This window comes from Sinocyclocheilus anshuiensis, unplaced genomic scaffold, assembly GCF_001515605.1.
Source record: "Sinocyclocheilus anshuiensis isolate Anshui unplaced genomic scaffold, SAMN03320099.WGS_v1.1 scaffold478, whole genome shotgun sequence".
Taxonomy (NCBI): Eukaryota; Metazoa; Chordata; class Actinopteri; order Cypriniformes; family Cyprinidae; genus Sinocyclocheilus; species Sinocyclocheilus anshuiensis.
Window position 1 is genome coordinate 655740 of NW_015542376.1, and position 17832 is coordinate 673571.

General features: G+C 37.7%; 1 protein-coding gene across 7 annotated transcripts in view; it reads right to left on the minus strand.

The window, feature by feature from the left end:
- LOC107692285 (histone-lysine N-methyltransferase EHMT1-like) overlaps positions 1 to 17832 on the minus strand; it is a 33745-nt gene that overhangs the window by 12472 nt on the left and 3441 nt on the right. For 4 of the 7 annotated variants that reach the window (XM_016491254.1, XM_016491259.1, XM_016491253.1 and 1 more), the window contains exons 2-5: positions 2648 to 2735; positions 1746 to 2239; positions 1416 to 1578; positions 549 to 712 (exon numbers count right to left, since the gene is read on the minus strand). In XM_016491254.1, the coding sequence (XP_016346740.1) occupies positions 549 to 712; positions 1416 to 1578; positions 1746 to 2239; positions 2648 to 2735 (909 nt within the window). Of the gene's footprint in view, positions 1 to 548; positions 713 to 1415; positions 1579 to 1745; positions 2240 to 2647; positions 2736 to 8274; positions 8326 to 17832 lie in introns of those variants that run through there. The other 3 variants (XM_016491258.1, XM_016491257.1, XM_016491255.1) reach the window with 3 other exon arrangements.

Genomic DNA, 17832 nt, shown 5'->3' on the forward strand with positions numbered 1-17832 from the left:
TAATTTTAGTTTAATTATACAGTTCTATTTTTTATTTGGTATTCCGAATGTGCCAAATTTGCCGTTCAGCTTTATGAATTAATATGCCTGTTGTATTTCTGGCAAAACTACCAGAAATTCAGAAATGGCCTACTCCCTCGAGTTCTTTATGAAGAACAGAAAGTCCATGTTTTTCTCTGCTTTTCAGCCATTCTCTTTGCCATGTGTAAAATCGTAGTAAATTCGTGTCGTGTGTGACTGCCTCCGTACGATTTTCGGATAAACTCAATAGTGACATGTGCCAGAGCTCACGGCGTTCCGACCTTCAGAATCGCACCGTGTACGCCCGCCCTTAGAGAAGTAGCTCCGGTTGGAATGTTCTTCCGCGGGATGTGTGCAGTTCTGTTTATTAACCGCTAGAGCGCCAAAAGTTACATATAGCGCTGCTTTAAGATAAGAATACTATTGGTCAACAATCTAAGCAACTACTCAAAGAATACTTTTAACAACACAATATAAATTATAATTTTTCACTCTTTAAGTGTGAATCTGGTGGTCTGATCTCTGACCTGAGGGTTGGGTGGAGACTGGGACATACGCTGAAACATCTCCAGAACTGTGCATTGTTTCAAAACTTTATTTTTCTTCTTGGGCACAAGACTATACATTCCCATCTTTCTTTTCTTCCTCCTTGACACGGCTGCTACTGAGGGAGAGACAGGTCTGGGTTCAACTGTCAATGCATAAAGAGAGAATTCTGGTATACAGGCTTGTTTTTAAGCACTTGTTTCTTTGTAAAAGCAATCTGATAATTTCCATGAAAAACTGTAAAATGTAGGTTAGATTATCTGCATTTCAATTTGAACTTGAACCATGTTTGATGTAAAGTCAAATATAATTGAGGAACATGTTGCTGCCAATTTGGTGCAATCGAAACTTCTTAACAACTAATTACAGTTTCACCAGACATTTCCATTTGTCCAATATTTTCACTGAGTAGCTGAGGTAAGCTGTATATTTTGTAAATTTTAATATGTAATCTGGTAGTGCCAAAAATACATATGTATACTGCATACGTAATTTTTAAAATTCAATACTTTATTTAATTTTAATAAAATGATTTTTAAAAAAAAACACTAAAACAAACAGTATAAAAAATAAATATATTTACTAAAGATTAAATTATTTAATATTAAAACATAACATTAAGCGATCTAAAAAATTTTGGGAAATTAGCACAATGGAACAATAGATCAATTTAAAAAAAAAAAATCTTTCATAAAATTATATTGTTCTATCAATATACTGATATATTGCCCATCCCAAACTTTTTTCATAGATATATGTAAAAAAAAATGTAAATGGAATACCACATCAAAAACGTTTTAGAGCGACAAGGTTTGTTGGAAACAAAGAAAGGCAATACAGTGTATAACCTGTTTGTGGCTTGGCTGGTGTGGTGTTCAGTACAGATGTGGCGTCAGTTTGGCTTTGAGGTAGCTGATTCTGGATTGGAGATGGCTGAGGCTGCACTGTCTCTGGTTTGCCTAAACTGTCATCTTTCCCCACGACTGGCTCCTTATTTTCCCTATTCAAAAGCTGAAGGAGGAACATAAATGCTATTATATGTATCCATGACCATGATTCATGAGACCTAAAAAAAAAAGACCAAAACACAGCATTGTCGAATGTTCAGTGCTGAATGCACTGCAGTCATGACTAGTGCAGCTGACATAGAATTTTTCATTGTGGTAAATCTTCATTACCTTTAGTGTCTGGTTTGAGGCCGGCCTTGACATAGTTTTGCGTGCGCGATGTATTATTGGTGGGGGTGTATTTGATACTGTGCCGTTTTTAGTCTCTGTTTCCGCTCGTCTTTCTGTTGGGCTCGGTCCTGGGCTTGCAGCACTGTTTGAAGAACCCTGGTCTGGTGGTCGCAATGTTGAAGCTGAAGTTGGCGAGCTTTTAGTCCCATGCCCCAATGTGGAACCCCCTATGGGAGACCAGTTAGTCCTGTGTGGGGCTGACACTGTGTTTTCCTGCTGTTTGCTTAGAATATATCCATTACTGCCCAATGTAGAGCCATGGGGCAGCTCAGTCTCTGACAATCCGTTCTCCATGGTTGAGGATCGGGCTGGTGACCCTTGTGCAGACAGGTTCTGTTCAGTTCTCTTTGTGTCCATATTTTCATAGGTCCCATTCAGCTCAGTGGCCTCTCTGAGAGGGTCAGCTTGCCCGTTCGAGTGATCTTCATCTCCTCCTATAAGAAACAGAACAGAAAAAGATTACTTGATTTCACAGTCTTAAGAGTTAAGTAATTATTCCAGGTTCAAAACAAGTCGGCACATAATATTGTTAAAAATAAAAGCAAAATTTGTGCTTAGAATAAAAGTAAGACACTCACAATGAAAGTAAACAGTGCCAGAGACCAGAAGCTAATATTCTGTTAAAGCACTTAAATTAATTCTTGTTTAAAAAAAAAAAAAAAAAAAAAAGGAAAATTAAATTAAATTAAATGTAAAAGTTTTGCAATATACAAAACAATTGAAATAAAACACTAAAGACTAAAGAAAAGTCAAAATGTGTTAAGACATGGCTATCAAGAGTGAAACGAGTCAAAATGTTTTTATCACAAATGCTCATGTATTAAAATAAATTCAGTATTTACCCTCTTCTTGATCACTGCGAGACTCTTTTGTCCCCTTGGACTTCATGGTTTCCCTCTTGCCTGAATTCCCATTGGCCAAACTGGAGGGCTGAAAACAAACGCACAGTTGCATTACTGGGTTTCCATAACATATGTAATACCATGGAAAAAAGTTGTATTTGCAAACTTTGAGTATTAAAGTAGTAACAAATAATATGTCTCTTAAAGAGAGGGGAGAGAGTGCATGAAGCCAATTGATGAAACTTTACAATGTCCAAGCCAGGCTGATGGCAGGAATAACCTGTCTAAAACAATTAAAGCGGTAATGAGAATGAAAGCGACAGATCAAATTAAAGTTTGGATCTAAATTAAATGACCCACTGTTTCTAAAAATAGCAGATAATCATTATGGCCACTGCCAAAAAAACACTGGCGAGAAAGGAAAAAAAAACATGGAGACATCCCTTGGGAATATGAGAGGCTTATCCCAAAGGTTCAGTCTAAACAACATCTGAATAACAAGGGCTTTGATTGGCTGGGCTTTGAGCTGTCAATCACTCCTGAGTCAAGGTAATATTTTCAAGAGATTCAATATCTCCCAATGCTTTAAGCCATGACTGGTTTCAACCAAAGCCTACGGGTTCATTATGCCTAAAAACTATAACCAATAATCAAAAAAATCATGTCTTTATTAAAAATGAACCAGTCATGACCAGGCCCAATAATATCATGACTTTTATAACAACAACAACATGAAAGAATTAGGAGGAAGAGAGTGGACACTGAGGCCCAGCATGCTCTTGCTCCCTAATTGCACCATTTTTTCTCTCTTTCTCGCTTTCATTTTACATGTTCTGGTTGAATTGGTCACTTTCGTTCTTGGCTACTGGTCCACCGGAAGTAGACAGCTTGATCCATAGCTTGATAAAGTCCATGTGGAACATCCCTCCTGCTACGGTAAGTGAAACAAAACAAGCCACAACAAAAAAATCCCTGTTTCAGTAAGTAGATTCAAATCTTCCTGCAAAAACAAAGACAAATTTGGGAAAGTGCTGAGACTTCATGAGGACTTCATTCCTCTCTAACCCTCTAGCCCTCAATGGATACAACAAAAAATAAAGAAACTGGAAAAAAATGTGCCAACATCATGCTGGTACCATCAGATGTGTCACATCCTTGAGATCTAACGAAATCACAAGAAAACGCAACTCTAGAAAGAGTGTCCGATGCCCAGAGGTCTCGTTCCTAAAGACAATCTCCATCTACAGGACTCCCATACAGTCGGACAGAGCAGATCAAGCTTACTTTGGCCTAGGAAGACACCTGAGATCATGTGTAATCCTTTGAGCTACTACTCAACTTACTACCACATCCCAAGTAGCCAGGAGAAACCTGCAATAACGTCAGGTGATCACCTGAATCAAGGATTCCAGCTTCACCCAATTCTCGTCACAGAAGAAGCATGTTTACAATAAACCCTGAACAGGAAACAAACAGCAAGGCATGAGGTGATGAGATAGACTTGTTGATTTTTTTGTCTGGAAGCAAAGACAGATGTCCTCGAGCCATGCAACTGAAGTAGTGCATCCAGTCTTACTCACACACCAGCTTCCAACTACTGGAGTGAATCTCTGCAGCCAGGCTCAAAAAGGAAGAGGTAGGTCACAGGGTGCAGTAATTACAAGCAAATCCGAGCTTTCTCCCACCGTTTGTCCCCTCCCCCACCCCAGCCTCGATCCCCAGACCTCATCTGATTGGCAGACACACCGGCTGCCTTCCGTTGCACAGCCAGAAAATGTCTGCCGCTCGTTGGAGCTGCTCTTGCAACAAAAGAGGTGGTGTGGCTTTCTGTTCCTATCTCTCACCACCAGGGGAGCCACTTCATAATAAGAGTCCCCCCTTTCCCTGCCCAAAGCAGGCAAGATCTGCCCCACTGACACTACAAAGACCCCATCCCACCTTATCAAATCAGTCCAACAGATTGTGGTTAAACTCCGAGGTCTGCCACGTCGGGATCATTCTGTCTTACCAGCATTCAGCTGCATCTCTGATGAAGTCATACCTTGGTTATTACAAAATGTCTTTTGTTTTGAGAGTACCCTTTTCTAAGACAAATCCTGGAACTTGAGCGGTGTTTCCCAACCATTTTTGTCTTCTGTGCCTCAACTGCCCCATCAGTAAAGCTCAAGCACCCCTCCATCCACAGTAACAGCAAATTTATTCATGAACGGAATCCAGATTAACAAGTCATTTGCAGTCTTTGTATAGTATTTGCATGTAATTAGCACCAAAGCTCAATTTATACAAGCGAAACATACGGTCATTAGTGAAAACGTTAATGAGAAGAAGAGTAAAGAAATCTGCTTCTGTCTGACGTCTTTATATATGACTGTCTACGAAATACCTTACAACTTAACTGCATTGCTTTAATAGGTAACAATGCATTAACCAACGAATGACAAAAACAAATAAGAAGATTTATCATATTATTTAAATCAATTGACAGTCATACTGTTTGTTTAAAAGGGTTAATACAGCAAAATCTAAATCCTTCAAGTGCCCCCTAGATCCCAGTTTGATCTACTGGTTTAAATTTCTTCAAAAATTAGTTTAGAGCATTATTTTTCTTATCTTAGAAAAACATTCTTAAAGCAAAGAGAGAACAGCTGAAGAGACATTCTTGACACATGAGAAAAATAGTCTCCGGAAAAGAAATGGTTGCAAAAAAGAACTCACATGTTAGAAAAAGACTTGTACTTGTACCATATAAATGGTTTCAAATATCTAACAATAGTATAAGAATCCATAATATATAGACTGACAGTGTTGTCTAGTGGGTCTCAATGGTCAACTAATAACATCAGACTAGCCAGGTTGACCATTAGCTAGGTTGACTATAATCCCATTTTTTTCTTATTTTCTTTTTAGTTTTAAATTTAATTAGCCTACTATTCTTTAGCTGTTAGAGAGTTTGTATGGTAAAAGTTCTCTCATGGAAAACTGCAATGAGAATAGAGTGATTAATACGACCTCTCAAGCACTCAATCTCCCTCTGTAAGACATTGCACTTCATTTTGTTGGACAACTGGGAGAAATGCATTCAGACACAAACACAAAGAGTGTGCACTAGCTTCAATGTTAAAGGGAACTTATAAGCAAACCAAGTTCCCTTCAACATCCAAAACTAAAACCAGTCTAGACTGGCAGTTCAGAGGCCTACACGCAAGAATATGAACAAATGCAAATCTGCAGCTGATTTTCAACAATTTGGCACCATCCCCATGTTGCACAACGTCACAGATGCTCTGACCTAACCACAGCTAGTATATCCCGATCTCTTGGCATTTCTAGCATGCATGGCGGTTTTCAGTGCTACCATTCACAGTTTCACAGGAAGAACAACTTGGCACAGCCATATTAAAAATGATCAACAACCAAAAAAAGCTGCATTTCCCATCATTTTCCATTTACAGATTCCAAGCAGATTCCAAGCAGACCAGCTGAAATGGATCCCATATCAGCTCCTATATTCCTCTCATTGAGAGAAATGCATTTGACTGCGATTATCCAGTTGTTTCCCTGGATCTCCCCCTACAGGCCAAAGAGGGAACATACTCCGTAGAGGAAAGAGGAGGGAAGGGCCTTCTGCTCCTTTCCACCATGTTGTAACCACAGTGTTTACTGATACGACGAGCCAGACGGGGAATGTTTTCCACTGGATATGGGGTACTGGATTGGGATTTGGGTGGATTGGGGATAGCAGACCAACAGCTATGTGTGGCGAGCAACATTTAGAGTTTAAATTAAAAAAAATCGAGATATAATATATGCTTGAAAACTGAATCTATATCAAATAACTCCATTTTATGCTGCTAAAAAGTATACATGCGTATATAAGACACCGGGGTTCGTAAACACATTCTCAGTAATTATCTGGATATCACCCAGTTCATATAATTGTCCCTATAATTACCTATTTTGGGGTCTATGGAGAATCACAATATCTTTGTAATTGAAAAAACAACAGGCCTCATTTTTTAGTTCTCGCAGCAAAGACTAACCACTAAACTGTGTCATCAGTCTTGTCACACAACCTGTTTCTTGTTAAAGCCTCTCTGCAACTGGACAGTTTCAAATAGTTCTCTTAGGAAACATACAAAAAGCAAGTTTTCAGATTTACTGTTGTCTCCTCGCACTGGCAGCCTAGGATCTCCCAACAGGCCTGGGCCTGCACATTTTTTTCTTCATGAACAATATGTCTATGTTTGGAAGAGCATACTACCACACTGCTCTTACCTTTTCTGCAGTATATTGTATGCATACTGCGAAAATTATACATGAAATAAAATTACCTACAATATTTGGCAAAATGTGCAAATACAACAGAGCACACAATAAGAAATACTACATCCCACAATGCAATGCCTTTTCCAGTGTGACAAACCAACCAAAAGTAACAAGCCATTTGATCTGACTGCCAAATTTTTTTTAGACAAATTCAGATTTAAATTGCAAAGTAACCATATTTATTTTCAAAACTGTATGGCACTAGTTTCATTTAAAATGAATGTGAAGTCTGACAATGTAACACTAAATATTGAAGCGTTTATAATTGTATAATGTCTACAGTTTCCAATGCTATTCAAAGTCGGCATGAAGCAGAAACTGTGATCGTCTTTCTGTGATGTATATCCAAGTGAAACAACTTCTTGAATGAGAAAAAAAAAATGTAGGACAGGATTTGATTTTGCCAATGTAGTATTGTTTGGATTGTTCAAATCATTGAACCGGTGCAATACGCCATTGGAAAAGAGATATCGTTATGAAAGCGATTTTTGATTAAAGATTACAAAGGCACAAGAATAAAAAAAATAATAATAATGTGCACAGATGAATCATTTATAATAACTGCAACACTCCATAAAAAATAAGAATCAAAAATTTTGATTTCATGGTGACTTTAAAGAAAAAAAGAAAAAAAAAAACAGCACGCAGAATGTTTTGGGATGCTTGATAGGTCTCCACTCTTTAAAGGCATCTAAAATTCTCTGGATCCACATCAATAAAGACGTCAAAACAGGCAGAATGAGCAAATACAAAGTAAAAAAAAGGTCCAGGATGTCAAAAGAGATGATTCAAAATGAGATGCGAGCATATAAAACTGAACCACCACTTGCTTGCTGCCCAGTATTCAGAAACCACTCCTCTTCCCTTGCTTTATATTTATCTAAAGATTTGTGCCAACAGAAGCAGCAACCATCTGACCACAGACGCTATTAATCCCCAAGATTTTTTCTCAAGACTTCAAACGTTGACTCAGACCTTTGTGAAGGAAGGAAAAGCCACTGTTGAAGGTTTCAAGCTCAAATGGATTTTGACACTGCATGCTCTTGTTTCAGATGAGAGGGCCGTTGACTACAGCACTGGCTGAAAGCTTAAGAGGAAGACTGGATGCCATATTTCAGTCATTTCGCAGAGCGTTCCTCTCCTCTGAACATCAATGGACTAAAAGTGATGAGATGAGATGAGTAAGTGATGACAAAACATGAGGAATCAAGATGACGAGTCTCAAATGATGCACATTCAGAAGCAGCATGATGAAGAACCGAAGCACTGAATCACTCAAGGCTCCTCCATTGGTTTCATACCTGCTTTCACAACGATGGCCTCCACTGAGGGAGAAAGAGCTTCGAGCTGACTGCTTCTCTTTTCTTTCTCCTCCCGCATGCAAGCATTCAACCGGCTTGTTGATCATGTGACCCAGAGGCTCCCTCTGTCGGTCGAGCTAGCTAAAGCTCACACTGAGCATGCTCAGTCAGTTCAAATTTCAGTTTTTTTTTCTCCTGAGAGCAGGGCAACAACGAATTCAGGCAGCCATTTCATTGCTAGAATGGAGCAGGAAATGTATAGTGAAGCCATAGAAACATGAAGATCTGCTGGAATCAGGAGCAAGACTGTGTTATCCTTTATCTGCTGTCGTCTCTCAAGAGGTCTTTATCTCTTCTGAGTCCCTTAGTAGGGCACAGATGTCACAAGAGACACAAGTCCCAGAGAAACCAGTGGCAAAAACATTTCTTAATGTTGGTAGTCAAATCAAAGCTGTCTGAAAACAAGCGGTTTGGTACATTTGTATTTTAATCGGATGCAGAAATCAACACGCTGCTTTTTATGGGTGGGTGGTCGAGTAAATGCTAGCACAGGCTAATGAAAAACAATGAAGATTTGATATAGTCTTCACGGATAAGTTTAAATTTCCCTGTCTCCAAAACTGAAATAATTTACATTAAACAAGGGGCGTGTACTGGAGTCCATGAACATAAATTGACTCCATTAAAAGATATTTGAGGAATAGCATTTCAAAGATACAGTTTGAACAGTACAATCTAGTATATTTTAACCGAATATTTAGACTAACTCAAGACAAAACAATTTAAATTATGGTTATTTCATTGCGCTATTTCCAATAAAAATGTAGTAAATATCCAAGTAAATAAAAAAAATTGGTTTTAATCCTGTAATGTTCTTTTTGTTTTATTTTTTAATTAACCATACTACTTTTTACTCTTTTTTTTTGGAACAATGTAAATGTCTGTGCTGTCACTTTTGGTCAATTTAATGCATCCTTGCATCATTATTATTATTTTTTTTTTTATCTGACCCCAACTTTTGAACGGTAGTGTATGTAAATGTCCTTCAGTATTGCCAGGAACCATGTAGTGTTTCTCTTCCAAACTGTAAAAAACAACAGATCTTCAGAGCCTCATCTTCATGACAGAAATCTTGCCTTTATCTCCATTTATCAGAGCAATACAAAGCAGGAGGCCTAATCAGTTCATATAACTTAGCTCTGTAACCTGTAGATTGCATTCTGAAAGAAATCCAGTGCTCTCATACTAACAAGTACTGATATTATAGCAGATTCTTTGGGTATACATAGCTGTTCCACTGCTCTAAATTCTTCCACAGTCCTAAGGCATTTCTTCTACACAGATGCAATATATGGTTATGAATATATTCACAATGAGGACTATGAATGCTCTGCACAATAGCTAAACTCTTGTAGCAATGAAATAGGTCTTAAGCACGAAATTCCTTTTGATTTTGCAAGAATCATTTCTCACCACATGTCAAGGTCTCGTCTTGCAACCTTGGCAGGGGCAGAAAAGTCTCTTGATTGTCATTCTGCCAAAAAAAAACTGCACTACTGACACCACCACTGAACAAAGTTTCCCAACTGAACCCTGCATAGCATACTAGGAGTTTCACCATTTATTCGCCATTTTGTAGTCACCTCATACCACTGACAGTCAGAAAGTCAGAGAAACTGATTTCCTAGAAGCCATGATTATCATATTGAGGGCCCTCAAGATCTTTTTTCAAAGAGCGATAACGTAGTTTCACATCCTCCAGCTGGGAAATGGCTAAGATGTATGCTTTCCTGGTTTTCTACAGCACAGTGAAGGAAAACAATGAGAGGGAAGGAGGGAGAGTTACAAACAAATAGAAAAGAGAGCGACAGTGTGGCTATTCACTACCCGTTTGGATGGCCTATCTGTTCTTTGCATTTCCCATGATTCTACAGCTTGGTTTTTATCACACCATCACAAAAGAAATAGCAATATAGCACATAAACACACACACACACACGCACACACACACACACACACACGCAGAGTTGTGTTTTTAGAATATAAATCCAGATGGCTCCAGGCATGCAAACGAGCTTCTTACAAATGCAGAGGGATCCTAGTATTCACCTCAAAGGAATCTACAACAGGACCAGCCAGCGAAACCAAGCTCATTGCCAGCAAGAGGAGCAGTCTATGTTTTGCACTGCTGATTATAGGAGGCCGATGTCAGCACTCGGGTATCAGGAAAAGCATCAAGGATTGCCCGCATAATTGGCTCGATTTGCTTGGCTACTCAAGTTTATCCCATTTGCAATTCTCCTTTTCTGCCACTGAAGACAAATGCAAAAACACTGTAGTAAACCATCTAATAATGCCAATAAAGTTCTTGTCTAGGACTCGACAGGAACTGGTGTTGGATTCTGAGAGGCTTTGATAGGCTTTCTAAGTTAATGACTTGAATGAGTGTTGAAATAAATCTACCCTTTTTTCCTCTAAATAGATTTAGAAATTGTTTGGTTATTCATTAAAAAACGTCAAAGTTGATGAAGAAGCATGGTAGGCTAATTAAATATGGTTTTGGGGTACAGCTACCCCTGAAAAATCTTTCCAAGGAAAGTGTTCGGAGGTCAGATTTGGGATGAGCGCAGGACCAAGTCTTGCAGATCCAAGATTGCTATCCTGTCCAACTTCAAGCAGGCCTGCTCTTCAGATCCTGGAACATGAGCTTAATCAGTTCATCAGAAAGATGACAGATGAATCATATGATATCCAAAATCAGAAGAAAAACTAATTTCCAAGCTACAAAACAGTGGATTTTTGGAGTACCGAGCCCATTTCTTTCAAAAAACCTACAGCAAACCAGTTGGGAGCGCTACTTGCAGCTACTTGGGAGCAGAAATACTTGTTCCTTTGACCACAAAAGCAAAAATGGAGATGGAAATAATCCTGCTTCATCAAAGGTCAAACCCTCCAGCAACATGGCTGTACCTGCCTTAAGCAGTGGTCTTCATTCATGTGGGAGGAGGAAACAAATTTACACTCTCCAAATGACTAGCTATCTTCCCACACATGCACTGTCCCTGAGCACAGGTCACATGACCAGCTCTCTGTAAAAAGCTCTGACATGGCCCACACTGAGCATGCTCAGATGGAGCGCTACTGTTCTTCACGAAGAAGGAAGAGCAGAAAAAAACAACACTGCAGCCATTTCATGGAACGGGCTCTAGCTACAATCAATGGGCTCTTTGGTGTGTTTAACGCGATTACTGTTGCTCAATCTAATACCCTTTTGATATTTCAAAGGTTTCTGAATAGAATGAAAAGCAATACATTAACAGTACATTTTTGAATGCGCATATTTATCAATGTTTCATTGGGGTTTGAAGTTTCACACCTTTGCATTTACACAAACATGAATTATTAAGCATCAAACTTTGTTTCCTGCAATATAAAAAACAAAAGGGCAAATTCAAGCCATCTGGTTTGGATTTAAGCAAAACACATCCTTGAGCTATAACTGAAACAATGAGTTTTTTAAAAATGCAAAAGAAAATTGGCTGAATCATTTGTCTCTTAAAATGGTTTTCATGTATCTAACATTTTTTTGTAATAAATATCCAGCTGCTTTGAAATTTGAATGTCAACATGAGTTGTAAATCAGAAATCATTAAAATGCACAGTATCTGGAAATTATTAATTATGATCATTTGTATATGAAAACCACAAAAAAAAGAATCAGTCAGTTAAGCTATAGATACATGTTTTCAAGCAAGGAAAATGAGGTTGAGACCATTTTCTAATGTAGTTCCTTCCCTTTGATCTCCCAAAAGCAAGTGGCTTGAGTAGATTGCTTAACTATAAGCAAACCATAAAACAGCAAAATAAATAAATAAATACTTTTTTTTTTAGGCCTGAAATAATCGACCAAAAAAAAGAGCTCCTCTGACAACACGTTTCGACTGTGCAGTGTCTATTTCATGCACACATGGAATCCAATTATTAAAATGGAATTTATTATGTAACGTGGAACGTCATGGAATTTGGCCAAATTTGGCCGAATAAATCAAAAGTAGTGCTGTAGACTCTGTGATATGAACAACTTTCTGTGAATATTAGGGGGTGTTTAAACTAGGGATGTGCGCGACAACTAATTTGACTGACGTTTAAACAAAAGTTTTGTATCCGACTAGTCGACTAGTCTAAAAGCAAGAAACCCCCAAAAGATGGTAAGAAAAAACGTGTAATCGACTATTGTTTTCAGTGTCGACTAGTAGGAGCTGTACCGTTTAGTCGACTAGTCGACTAGACCCGCACATCCCTAGTTTAAACAACACCATTTTCAACTAAAAATGGAAATTTTTCATTACACGACAAAGGCATTTTGGGGCCTAAAAACACGCTTTTGAAAACAGGTTTCAAAGTGCAAATTTGTGAAAAAACGATACCATTATCGTCTCCATTAACAAAGTGACATGTTAATGGCATGTTAAATACAGCATTTTTTGTTGTTTTCACAAATCTGTGTGAATGGGGATCATTTTGTACGTGAAACTTTTCAAAAACGCAAATGAATTCCATTCAGCCCAAAGAGAATGGAAGCATGAAATGTAGTATGAAAAACTGTCCCATTTAAACCAAAGACATTTGTTTGCTAATTTGTAAGGATGGCTTGATCTAACTATTGTCAGGCTTTTGCATTTTGTTGCAATAAAAGGTTGTCTAAGGCCAGAGTCCCACTAGCAAATTTTGCAGTGGATTTTCAGTTGCAAGTTTAAGATTCATCCACATTACATGTTCAGATACATTCCAGATAAGTGCGCCACAATACCGGAAAAAAATCAGCATTGCGAACATTTGTTTTTCTTTCCGTATTTGTGAAAACAGTGATGTCATGCGCATGTGTATGATGTAGGGCTGTGCAAATAATCGAATGCGATTTTCATGCACATCTCGTCAGTAAAGCCGGTTCTGTGATTAGTAGCAAATCTCCAGCATGTGCTTTCAGATGGAGCGGCATTTACTACACAGAGCCGTAGTTCACTGACAAGCTACGCAATATCGCGTTCAAAATCGCAGGCGATTCATTGCAATTAAATTATTGCCGTAATTTCGCATTCGATTATTTGCACAGCCCTAGTATGATGTGATCAGTCTAGAGGGATGTGCGAGTTTCTTTAGAAGGTGACATCGCTATCTACTGCCCTGGCATGCATAATACAGCGTTTTTAGTAGTTTTCATGGATCCGTTTGAATGGGGATTATTTTGTATGCGAAACTTTTCAAAAACACAAATTAATTCCATTCAAGCCAAAGAGTATGAAAGTATGAAAAACTGCCCCATTTAAACCAAAGACATGCATCGTTTAGTTGATAATTTGTAAGGATGGCCTGATCTAACTATTGTCTGGCTTTTGCATTTTACCATACTGGAAAAAAGATACATTGCATTATTCAGTTTTTCTTTCTGTAAATGTGAAAACGGTGACGTCATGCATATGCGTGTTAAGTGGTCAGTCTACAGTGCAAGTTTCTTTAGAAAGTAACATCGCCAACTACTGGCCTGCCATACATAATACAATGCTTTTAGACAATTTTTGCAGATGTACGTGAAACTTTTTTAAAAGCAAATGAAAAACTTCAGTTTTAGTACATTATTAGTAAATTATTAGTAAATATACCCTTAAACACTAAAAATACTGCTATTTAAATATCTGCTTGTTCTGCATGAATAAGCGGCACAGTTTCGTCTGCTACGCAGGTATGCATCACTCATAGTGTTTTCTAGGGCTGCCCCCTAATAGTCGACTAACCTTTAGTCGACGAGAAGATGCTTGGTCGACTAAAATTTTATTAATCGCTTAGTCGCAGAAGAAAGAAACATCCACAGGAAGTGGTGAGGTCACGCAGTCCTTGACTGACAGATCGTTAACGGCTGGATTTTGTGGTAACATCCAAACGCTTGCCTATCATTCATTGACCTCAAATATGGCTTATCATCTGAAATATGTTAGTAGCAACTTTACATGGCCGCTCAATCTAATGTTAACCTAGAAAAATGTGCACTATTCAAGTGTCTGTCCGGAGTGTGAAAGTGGAACAGTAGCACGCTCATAGCATGATAGATGGAGGCGCCGGTGCAGTCACTTGCTCTTAAAATACTCTGTCATTTTGGTCATACAGATAAGAGTAATACATCTTTCGAATCTGTAAAGCCACTACGTTAATTTGTGTGCACTCACTATAACAACAAAACATTGCACTTTTGTAAAATAATGAAAGCAAACAGGATGCGCTTTCTGCCGTCTCGGCCTCTGTGAACTTGAGCACGAAACTCAGTGTATACTTACCTTACAGACATGAAAAATATATCTATAGAGAGTGAAAAGTCTACTTTCAAATTAAAGTAAAAAAAAATAAAAATCTCAGATTATGTAGGCTAATCTGTATGAAACTTGCATGCAGGCGCATCCACTACTGTGGAGATGACGAGTCAGTGTCACCGAATTAATCTCTTAAACCGAAAACACTAGTAATCGTGCAGCCCTAATTAAAATGTTAATGCAGTTTAATCTTACTGTTTTTCCCTGACACATTCATCATCATTACTTCTGCCGGTGTGCTGTGGCAAGCTTTATGCATGCGCTTGAGTGCTTATTAGGCTATGCAGGCAATTAAAGGCTCATTAGCATGATTTAAATGGTGTATTAACAAACGTGCAATTAGTCGACAAATGCCTAAAATGAACGACTACTAGTCGACCAGAAAAATCTTTAGTCGAGGGCAGCCCTAGTGTTTTCAGCATCTACCATCTCACTATATGAGGAAACTTCACATGAACTTCATCTCCAGAGCTGCTCTGAGAACATTTCACTATTGAATTTGATAAAAACTAATGTGACATACACAGAGAAACTCAAATGTCTTCACTACAACCCACCAAAATAAAAGCTTGGTTTAACTTCAAGAAATTCTGGCAGAAATATATGAGTGAGTGACGAGTGACGTGACATGTGGCCAAGTATGGTGACCCATACTCGGAATACTATTGTCCAGTAAAATGTACTTCTTAAAATAATAATAATACAGTTTATTAAAATATCACACCACAATCTCACACAATTTTTCATCCAATTACAATTAGGCCTATCTTAAATGTGACATATCATGAAAGTCTGACTTTTCCAGGTTTTAAGTGCTATAATCAGGTCCCTGGTGCATCTACCAACCAAGGAAACGTGAAAAAGTTGAACCCAATCACTTTGTTTAGGTAAGCCTTTTTCTGCAAGCGTCTGAGAAAATGAGCGCGTCTGATTTCGCTCCTATTACATACTGTAAAAAGGGGCATAATATATCTCCTTTAAATTAAAAATGATAAGTCTCGAATTTTGTGCTCGTTTTAGATTTATCTACCGCTAAACATCAAATACATAGAAAAAAAAAAACAAAACACACAGATTGTGATTGCCACATGGGTGATTCCTGGCCACAACAAGATAACAGTGCTGGTAGTCAAACTTACTAGTTTGCACCAAACATACTAATATAGCACATTCCATTCAGGCCAAAGAGTTCAACTTCAGTCTCACTCCATCACTAAAACTATAACAAGACTTCTATCAATCTAGACATAACTGAACGTTAGCCTTTTCAAGAAGTGGTTGAAGAAATTTAATTATGGACAAACTGTCCCATTTAAACCAAAGACATATGTCCTCTTTGTAACTTTCTCTGAAAACTCCCCTTCTTTTTTGATTGCTAATTTGGAAGGATGACCTGATCTAACTAGAGTCGGGGTTTTGCATTTAGATTCATCAAAGCTTCATCCACATTACATTGGACTTGCCATGTTTGGACTACACAATATTGGAAAAAACTGGCGAGCACACTTATACAGTTGATTTGTGACAACTGACTGCATGATAGAACCTATAAAATGCAGTTATATGCCCTAAAATTCAAGATATTGGGGAAAAATTAATTCAAGATATTGGGAGTTTTTGTCTCATATTTATATCATATGATATAGTTAAGCAATATCACATGAGCAACGAGTGCAGTGTCACATGAGTGCTGTTTTTGTCCCAAATAGCACAACTGTGCACATGTAATATTTTACATAACAGTTCAATAAATAAGAACTTAATATTGTGTTATATTTTAGACACAATATTGTCTGTTTTTGCTCAGTTTTGCTAACACAAATATTACCTATTAAAGCCACAGCAGAACTGTTGTGCTTCAAGCAACACACAATTTCTGAATGAATCCACGTTTTGAATGAATTGGGTGAACCAATGATTCAATGGCCCATTCATTCCTGAATGTATCAGTCGTTTGAATGAATGAATGAATGAATGAATGAATGAATGAATGAATGAATGAGAGAATGAATGAGACATACAGTAATGTGTGTATTTGTTTGTTCAAGTGCAAGAAGATGCAAAAGAGAACTCAACTGAACTTTATTAGCGCAAGAACCAAATAGAGTTTTATGTAAAATGATGTAATACAATTTTATTTAGACATTCAAAGTACATATTTTTCAGGTTACTATGATTTATATATTTAATCTTATTCAAATATTTTTTGTCTTACCAATTAATCTTATTCAAAAAAATGTTTGGCTTACTGAGCCAATCAGATCACATTGGCAAAATTTCTTTGGGAATAAGTCTGATTATACACAATGGGCCTCATTTACGAAACGAACGTACGACAGAAAATTGGGCGTACGGTCGTTTCAATGCAAAACTTGGAATTTATCAATATGGACGTGAGCGGTGGCTACGATCAAATCTCACGTCTGGTCTCAGCTCGTGTACGCAAGTTTTTGAGTTACCTGAACTTGCGCGCAGCGTAGTTAATATCGTGGAGAACTCTAGAATGACAGCATTTTGTTCATTTTTATTTTCCTGACCGTCAAATGAAGCTCATTAGTCGATCGTTAACCAGTAAGATTAGAATGTCTTTTTTTGGTTTTATACAGGACTTTAGCTTTATATGCGTGAATAGCAGCAGCGTAAACAAGAACATGAGGATTCAATCGGCTATAATATAATTAACAGATTAACAAAAGGGGGGAAAAAAACACTGTGCAACAAGTATAGGCTACGCTCTTTTTTTTGTTACACTCTTAATGCATTTTATTTATTTTCTTTATGTCTTTTCATCGTCTGGTTGATTACGTCTTTAATTGATTTTTCTGTACATTTCTGCCATATGTAGCTACATTAACTGACAAATATTGTAGAAACATAATTTTCTGTAAAGTTGCTTTCAACAATTTGTATCGTGAAAAGCGCTATACAAATACACTTGGAATTGAATTGTCTTTATTTGATTAAATCCATCTGATCGCACAGGCGCCTCACGCACACACAAACAACATTAGTTCTATCGTTGCCTGACATTTCAGTCATTCATCATAAAACTAAAATGCAGTCAACCAAACATAAAAGTTACAATGTTTATTTTAAAAAGGTCCGCTGTAAAATCAGCGTGCTGTGCCCAAACAAACATTTTTGCGCATGTGAAGGATTTTACACGGATATTAGAACATGAGTGAAGTATAAAGCT